Source organism: Bison bison, unplaced genomic scaffold, assembly GCF_000754665.1.
Source record: "Bison bison bison isolate TAMUID 2011002044 unplaced genomic scaffold, Bison_UMD1.0 scf7180017864356, whole genome shotgun sequence".
In the NCBI taxonomy this organism is placed as follows: domain Eukaryota; kingdom Metazoa; phylum Chordata; class Mammalia; order Artiodactyla; family Bovidae; genus Bison; species Bison bison.
In genome coordinates this window covers 4,638,796-4,647,295 of record NW_011494928.1, presented here as the reverse complement: position 1 = coordinate 4,647,295, position 8,500 = coordinate 4,638,796, and the positions used below count along the sequence as shown (strand labels likewise).

General features: G+C 41.6%; 1 protein-coding gene and 1 pseudogene across 2 annotated transcripts in view; one reads left to right on the top strand and one right to left on the bottom strand.

The window, feature by feature from the left end:
- Positions 1-7,713, bottom strand: part of LOC104999625 (putative ankyrin repeat domain-containing protein 19) — a gene marked incomplete at its 3' end in the record, with an annotated part of 58,321 nt that extends 50,608 nt beyond the window's left edge. Inside the window, exons 1-4 of the mRNA XM_010855190.1 lie at positions 7,550-7,713; positions 6,920-6,941; positions 4,913-5,026; positions 4,574-4,747 (exon numbers count right to left, since the gene is read on the bottom strand). Coding sequence (XP_010853492.1) covers positions 4,574-4,747; positions 4,913-5,026; positions 6,920-6,941; positions 7,550-7,713 — 474 coding nt within the window. The remainder of the gene's footprint in view (positions 1-4,573; positions 4,748-4,912; positions 5,027-6,919; positions 6,942-7,549) is intronic.
- Positions 2,495-3,429, top strand: LOC104999616 (annotated as a pseudogene). Its single transcript, XR_826635.1, has one exon. The product of XR_826635.1 is annotated as a tropomyosin alpha-3 chain pseudogene (transcript).
- Positions 7,714-8,500: the final 787 nt, after the last annotated feature.

Below are 8,500 nucleotides of genomic sequence, written 5' to 3'. Positions count from 1 at the left end.
AACGAGTCGCCAGTCCAGGTTCGATGCATGATACTGGATGCTTGGGGCTGGTGCACTGGGACGACCCAGAGGGATGGTATGGGGAGGGAGGAGGAAGGAGGGTTCAGGATGGGGAACACATGTATACCTGTGGTGGATTCATTTCGATATTTGGCAAAACAAATGCAATATTATAAAGTTTAAAAATAAAATAAAATTTAAAAAAAAAGAAATTACATGTATTCACTCCATCGTTATTCATCAAGGATTGGATCAGAATCTCAAGGGAATATTTCTAAATACACACGTCCAAGCGTTCCTCGATTTACTCAGTCAAAATTTACAGGGAACACCCTAGGCTTATACATTTTTAAAATAAGTTTTCCCAAATAATTGTGATTCACCAGCAGAATATAGCTGAGAATTAGTGCAGCAACCACTCGTCTCATCTCTTACTCACACAGCTAATTCCTTCTCTTACATGAAGGTTTGAATAAAAAAGAAAAGTCTAAGAGGCAAGAGTCATCAAAGCTGCAATTTTTTAAGGTTTCCTGGGTAAACAGTGGTAGAACAGGGACTAGTAAACCCAAAAGGCAACCTGATCTCATTATTTATAAACCACTTACTTCCTTCCCATCAAGACATTCTAGATTGGAGAGCAGAGTCTAGACTCTTATCTAAGTGGATGTTTCTGCCAGAATAGGATATTAGCAGGTAGTTATTTGCTCTTCCCTCTTAATTCACACTTAATCACCACCTGTTGACTGTCAGTCTGGTTTCATCAGAGTCTTCTTAAAACTGGCACCTAGGCAAGTTTACAGTTCACTCACAATCTTTTTCAAAATGACAACTATTATCCTTGAAAACTGAAAAGCATATAAGAAATATATAAACTGAAGGGAATAAAAAGCACAAACCAAAATCTCGGGACTTCCGTGGTGGTCCTGTGACTGGGTCTCAGTGCTCCCAGGAAAGAGGGCCTGGGTTCGACCCCTGGTCAGGAAACTATATCCTACATGCTGAAACGAAGCCCAGATCAGCCAAATAAATAAATATTAAAATAAATAAATCCTCGTCTTGGCATTTCCCAACTGATAAAATTCCAGCTTGACTTGCATTTTTCACTTGCTTGCTCCTTTTCCTTTCCTTTTACCCTCTTAAGACTTGGACAATGAGAGAGAAACTGTGCTTATATAAACCAATTTTCATAAAATGGGAATTTGTGAACAGCAGCAAGATTTCTAATATGTTGTAAAATGCTTTCTTTATGTTTGAATTTTAAGACAAAGTCTACTGAGGCAAATTTTGCTTTACTGTGTTATTTTAGACTGATTACAAAAAAAAAAAAAAAAACTTAAGTGGGGGAAAATATTTGGAAAATGTTTTACCTTTAACAGGACTTCCCTGGTGGCTCAGATGGTAAAGTGTCTGCCTACAATGCGGGAGACCCGGGTTCGATCCCTGGGTTGGGAAGATCCCCTGGAGAAGGAAATGGCAACCCACTCCAGTATTCTTGCCTGTAAAACCCCATGGATGGAGGAGCCTGGTTGGCTACTGTACATGGGGTTGCAAAGAGTCGGACACGACTGAGCAACTTCACTATTTTACCTTTAACAAGTGCAGTGTTACAACGAGTAACAACCATAAACACATAAAGGAATGCTTTACTCTCTAATCCTTGAGAAATATCATGATTTAAAGTGAAATCGTAGACAATTTGGTTCCTTCAAAATACTTTCACTCAGGGAAGGCTGGAGCTTCCAAAGATGGAAAACTGAGCCCACCTGTGAGAGTGGAGGGAGTTCCTGGCGGGGCTGCAGCTGCAGGACTTCACGTGTGTCCTGGAGAAAGCAGGAGGTGTGGCTTCGCCATCACCAGCTCCACATGCACAGCTGCAACCCCACCAAGGAGCTCCTGGGGCTGAGCGTGGGAGACCCCGAGGTGTACATCGCAAACCAAGCAGTCACCAGCACAAGTGAACGCCCTTGCTGGGAGTCCAACATGACCTGACCCTCTTGGCCAGATCTCAGAACCGGGGTCCTGCAGGGCTCAGGGGTCCAGGCCTGCTGCCTCCCAGGCCCATTTGCACTCACCCGGCTCCCCCTCATGGGCATTGGGTCTCCTTCCTCCTCCCACCCACTCCCAGGGGCACCCATTCCCTGAGCCCCTGGAAGCAGCCACTCCTCACATCACTTCATTCCCCCCAGGCCTTCATCATTTGTGGGCTCTGAGCCTACCACCCACTCCCAGGCACGTTCTGATGAGAAATCTTCCTTCTGGGATAGATGGTTGTCTGGGAGACAGAGCTTTGCCCTCTCTGTGGGCTCCAACATTTTTCCCCACCCCCTGCAGTGGCTTTGGAGTTGTTTCCATGGTAACAGGGCTTGATGGACACTATTCAGTTTACCTATTTACATAGTTAGAAATAAAACACTTCTAGTTTTAAAAAATGCTTTGCAGAATGCCGAGCGGAGGAGGCAGGAACCCGTAGGCAAGCAGGAGCTGGGTGGGGACCATGGCCGGGATCACCACTATCTAGGCGGTGAAGCGCAAGATCCAGGTTCTGCAGCAGCAGGCCGATGATGCACAGGAGAGGGCTGAGAGCCTCCAGCGGGAAGTGGAGGGAGAAGGACGGGCCCGAGAACAGGCTGAGGCTGAGGTGGCCTCCTTGAACCGTAGGATCCAGCTGGTCGAAGAGGAGCTGGACCGAGCTCAAGAGCGCCTGGCCACTGCCCTGCAAAAGCTGGAGGAAGCTGAGAAAGCTGCTGATGAGAGTGAGAGAGGTATGAAGGTTATTGAAAACCAAGCCTTAAAAGATGAAGAAAAAATGGAACTCCAGGAAATCCAACTCAAAGAAGCTAAGCACATTGCAGAAGAGGCAGACAGGAAGTATGAAGAGGTGGCTCGCAAGTTGGTGATTATTGAGGGAGACTTGGAGCGCACAGAGGAGCGAGCCGAGCTGGCAGAGTCCCGTTGCCGAGAGATGGATGAGCAAATCAAACTGATGGACCAGAACCTGAAGTGTCTGAGTGCTGCTGAAGAAAAGTACTCTCAAAAAGAAGACAAATATAAGGAAGAGATAAAGATTCTTACCGATAAACTCAAGGAGGCAGAGACCCGTGCTGAATTTGCTGAGAGATTGGTAGCCAAGCTGGAAAAGACAATTGATGATTTGGAAGATAAACTGAAATGCACCAAAGAGGAGCACCTCTGTACACAAAGGATGTTGGACCAGACTCTGCTTGACCTGAATGAGATGTAGAGCACCCCAGCCCCGCCCTGACGCTGCTCCTCCCTCTCACCCCGACTCTGCTGGGGCCAGCCTGCCCGAAGCTGACCTTTATTTAAACTGAGGGCTGATCTTTAACTGGAAGGCTGCTTTCTCCTTTCGCCACCTCTCCCACCCCCCTACTCCTGTGTCCTTTTCGCCAAACTGTCTCTGCCTCTCCCCAGAGATTCCAGTTGGGCTAGAGGCTGAGCACCTTTGGGAACAACGTTTAACGGAATGTGAGCACAATGCAAAGTGTCTTTAAAAGCATGTTGTGATGTACACATTTTGTAATTACCCTTTTTGTTGTTGATGTAACAACCATTTGTAAAAAAAACATTCCAGATAATTCCGTAGTTCTGAAGCAGCAGTCTAATCTCTTTCTCACTTTTGGAAGGTAACATTTCAGCTTAATGCATATTGCCTTCTCCAGAGAGAAAGGGAAAAGGTTTGGGCCTGCCTTACTGAGAGCCTAGCAGTCCAGAGAAAGGCTCCATTTGAGGAAACCTCATTGCCCTGTAAAAAGTACCTGCCAAACCAGAAAGATCATACCAGGAGGAGTTACCAAAAAAAAAAAAAAAAGTGCTGTTCAGGTTTTCAGCTTTACAGTATCTTTGGACAACCTTTTTTTTTTTCTTTTTTCATCAGAAGCGACCAAACAATTAAGATGGTGAAACCTCTGAGGCCAAATCCTTGTCCTAGCTCTACCCTGTTCCCAACTGCTCACAGAATGGATCATGTGCCTCTTATGTTGAAGTGACCACTTATTTGCTCTCCTGCCTCCTTGAAAGAAAGGAAAGAAAATTATGTTTTGCCACTGATTTAGCCATATGAATCTCATCTCATCATCCTTTTCTGGGTCTGAAGCTGCTATCTCTAAAAGTGCCATCTCATTGTGCTTTGTATCGGTTAGTGCTGGAGAAATCTTGAAAAGCATATGTACAAAACTTTTAAAATTTTATATTATTTTGGAACTTTGCTTCTTTGGGGTTGAGGCACACTGGTCACCCCTCTGCCTGTAAGAGCTCTCTACAGTCTGTGGGCTAGCAGTGTGCTGATCTTTTAAAGTTTCTTTCCCTACCCAATCCCCCTTTTTTGATGAGGTTTCAGTGAGGTCTGTTAGGTGTGCATCCTGCAGCTTAATTGGCTTAAAATGTTCTCTCCTTTGGTGTCTCTTTGGGGACCAACTGGGAGAAAAAAAAACCCCAATAGTGTAACCATTTTGATACTGAAAATTGATAAATGTCTTTTTGAAATAAAGAACCAATACCTCCAAAAAAAAAATGCTTTGCAAATATTTTGTAAATAAAGTTAGTTGAGATATACCTTGTTCCTGGCTTCTATATTGGTGTTGCAGGAAAGCAGCTTTGCTGCAAGTGATATATTCTGGCAAAAGACAGCGTAGTGGAGAGCAGTGTTCCCACAGACGTCCATGACATTTGGGTCAGCACCATGCTCCAGCAGAAGAGTCGCACACTCCTCTTCTTGGCATTCTATGGCCTGTCAGTGTTGCACCAAGAAACAGAGTGTAAATTCTAGGAATTAATTCAAAGTAAACAGTCCACAAGCTTCACCAGTTTGCTACATTTAATGAGATGAATTCACTTTTAGTGTCAGTAGTTAAATCACATCCACCTCGTGTGGACACGGTTCACTGCCCCGTACCTTCATCAGTGCTGTCCTGTTTTCATTGTCACATAGGTTATGCAGGCATTTTCTCTCCAGGAGCAGAGTGACCACTGCTGAATGGCCATTGGCACAGGCCACGTGGAGGGCAGTCTTATGAAAGCAAGAGGAGTTTTCAGGAAACTTTAGTGTTACTGTTTCAAAACAAACAACTGTTCCTGTGATTGAAAACATTCCCTATGGCTCTAAAACAAATATTTTGTTTCCTTCTGGAGAAAGAACATTATATATTAGCATTAGCTCTTCTTAACACAATAATGAAAGAACAATTTACTTGAATAGAATGACCATGACCTTGAGATTCAGCTCAACTTGGGTTTGAATTTGACTTTCACTCTGTCACTTAGCTGTCGCTCAGCCTCTCTGTGCCTCTCACAGGACAGCACTGCGATGCTTAAATGAGATTCATGCAAAGAGTTTACAACCATTCCTAGCACAGGTAACAGCTCAGTACCTGTTAGGTAATATAATCATACTTATTACTATTACTACTATTTTACAAGGACAACATCTCAATGAAGTCAAAGGATATCATACCTCCTTTGCAGATACATTTTGAGGATTAGAGACAACACTGTGCTTCAATGATTCTAATACCTTCATTTTCTGACATTTTAACGTCTCTGACATTGGAATGAAATTTGTAATTTACAATATCTGTACAACTATAATTGGTAGCATTTTTGTTTGCTCATTTCTCATTTTTCCTGTTGATCTAATTACCATAAGGTCTTTTTGTCTAAGGTTGCTTCTTTTTAATTAAAATACAGATGATGCACATTACTTATTATTATATGTTACAGGTACACAACATAGTGATTCACAATTTTTATAGGTCATACTCCATTTAAAGTTATTATATGATATTTGCTATATTCCCCATGTTGTACAATACATCCCAGTAGCTGGCAAGATTTTAGTTCCCCCACCAGGTATCGAACTCTGGGCCCACAGCAGTGAGTCTTAACCACTGGATGACCAAGGAACTTCCTAGATTCCCTTGACTTCTGAAAAGGCTGAAAGTCGTCAGAAAATATCAATCCTTAAAAAAATTCTAAATAAAAATTGGAAGTGAGAAATCATTTTTATCCATGCCACATTCCTATGAGTGCCAAAAAGACAAGCCTTGTCTGCTAATCCGACTTGCCTATAGACAGCTTGATCTATAGAGAGTTTTAAATTTTTTATGTTGTTAAAATGTTAAATCAACATCCAGATTTTCTTTTTTTTTTTTTCCTTTTCTTTTCTTTCTTTCTTTTTTTTTTTTTGATGCCGAAATCCAGGAAACTCCAGAATTCTTACTTTTGAAATCATTCTTAGAAAGGTGTTTGGGGTGGGAGGGAGGCTCACAAAGAAGGGAATATATGTATACTTACAACGGATTTATGATGTTATACAGCAGAAAACAACACAACATTGTAAAGCAATTATTCTCCAATTAAAAAAATTAAGGTTAAGAAACAGTAGAAATAGGAAAAACAGAACGTCTCTGTCAGCAGATAAAATTGTATAAATAGGAATCTGAGTTTTATTCTGGTACTTTTCTCACTGTGCATATTTGAAATGTTTGATCCATACTCTATCTGAAACTTTTTGGTGAGATAAAAATTGAGTTACTTTCTCTTTTAACAGGTTATTTCTCCACCATCTACACACAGTTTATCATTTCTAACAGAAAAGGTCATCATTTTCAAGTTCTAAAGTTTTACATTCATTTGGGTGTTTGGGCATTCTGTTCCATTCATGTATCTATCTTTTCAGTTGTTAGTAAACAAACACTTTATAGGCACTTATAGCACATTTTGACATCTAGAAGGGCAAATCTTCCTCTACTATACAAAGCTTTTAATTTCATCACAACAATTAAAGACAGCATATGTAACCCAAAATTTTTAAAACCATGAAATGTTGATTTGCTTTAAATATAGAAAGACCATACACCCTAAGAAAATGTCTTCCTATTCAAGGACACAGCCAGCTTCCTACTTCAAAGCTGTCTTCTACGGTCCTTCAGCAAAGAACACATATACCTAAGTGTACACTAATATAAAATGGATATTGAATTGTATCTGAAGAATTTTTAATCCAGAAGTTGATTTGGCATGGGAATTACTTTGCTCACTATGCAGTTTTCTGTAATATATAACCTTATGGTATAAAAAATGTATACATTAAAAATAAGATATTGACAATATCAGAAATCTGGCCACTGCCATGATCCACAACAGATGATCCATGAAGAAGTGCTTTCATAAATCGCATGAGAAAAAATGTGAGAGCCAGAATGTTCAGAAGATTTCTTGAAGGCTATGTAACTTGAGAACTGTTACTCATGAGTACACCATGCTAACCTATGCAAAGAAAAAGTAGGAGGAAGAAAGGAAAAGCAGATGCTATTCATGTTTCATTTCATTTCTGTGATTACCAACATTCAGTTAATGACTTCAAAACTATCAGTAAAGCTGTATAAGGGGAATTATAAGTGGGTCCAAAACCAGCGAAGGCTTTTTGCTGCCTATAAAGTCTGTGGGGTGCTGGATCCCAGGAAGGTATCCAGGAGCCTTGGAAGGGAAACTCACAGGAGGGATCTCTGCCAGGCCCTTCCACCCTGCTTACCTGTTCATCTTCTCCCTGTCGTTCAGGCCATTTTCCCCAAACAACAGAACATGCTGCACTTTGGCTACGTTGCCCAAAATGGCAGCTTTGTGGATCTTTCTGAGGTCTTTATCTCGGATGCGGTACCCGGGCTGGAAGTTGATTCCATGACCTCTGTCTTTCATGGGTTGATGGAGGAGCCAAAGGGCGGCACACCCTTCTTACTCCCAAAGCCAAATATCTTCATCACAGAGCCTATGGACTCCAAACACACCTCACCTCTCCCTCAGCTCTTCACAGTCCCCTAAACCCAACACGAGCACTACAGGTAAGCCAGAGCCGTCCCGCCACAAACTCCCAGATGGGAAGCTCAACAGTTTGGAATCTTTCATCGCAGAATGATCGTTGCTAAGCAACATCTCTAAACACATTGCCCATGAGCACAGAGCCCTGGCGTGCCAGCCCAGTGCTCATATGCAAGAACTGTAAGTTTATTTCCTGAACGAAACAAACAATATCAATAAACCTTTACCTAAACTCAGAAGGAAACTGAAATACAGAAATGAAAGTGACATTATAACTGTTTAACTGTCAAAACAACTATAGTATCCAAAGCAATCTACAGATTCAGTGCAATTTCTATCAAATTACCAATGGCATTTTTCACACAACTAGAACAAAAAATTTTACAGTGTGTATGGAAACAAAAGACCCCAAATAGACAAAGCGATCTTGAGAAAGAAAAGCAAGAGCCGACAGAATAAGGTACCCTGACTGCAGACTATTCTGCAAGCTTCAGTAATCAAAACAAAGTACTACCACAAAAAAGAAATACATTGAATGATCAATGGAACAAGACAGAAAGTCCAGAGAGAAACCTACTTACCTGTGGTCAATTAATCCAGGATAAAGGAGGCAAGACTATACAAAGAAGAAAAGACAGCCCCTTCAATGAGTGGTGCTGAGAAAACT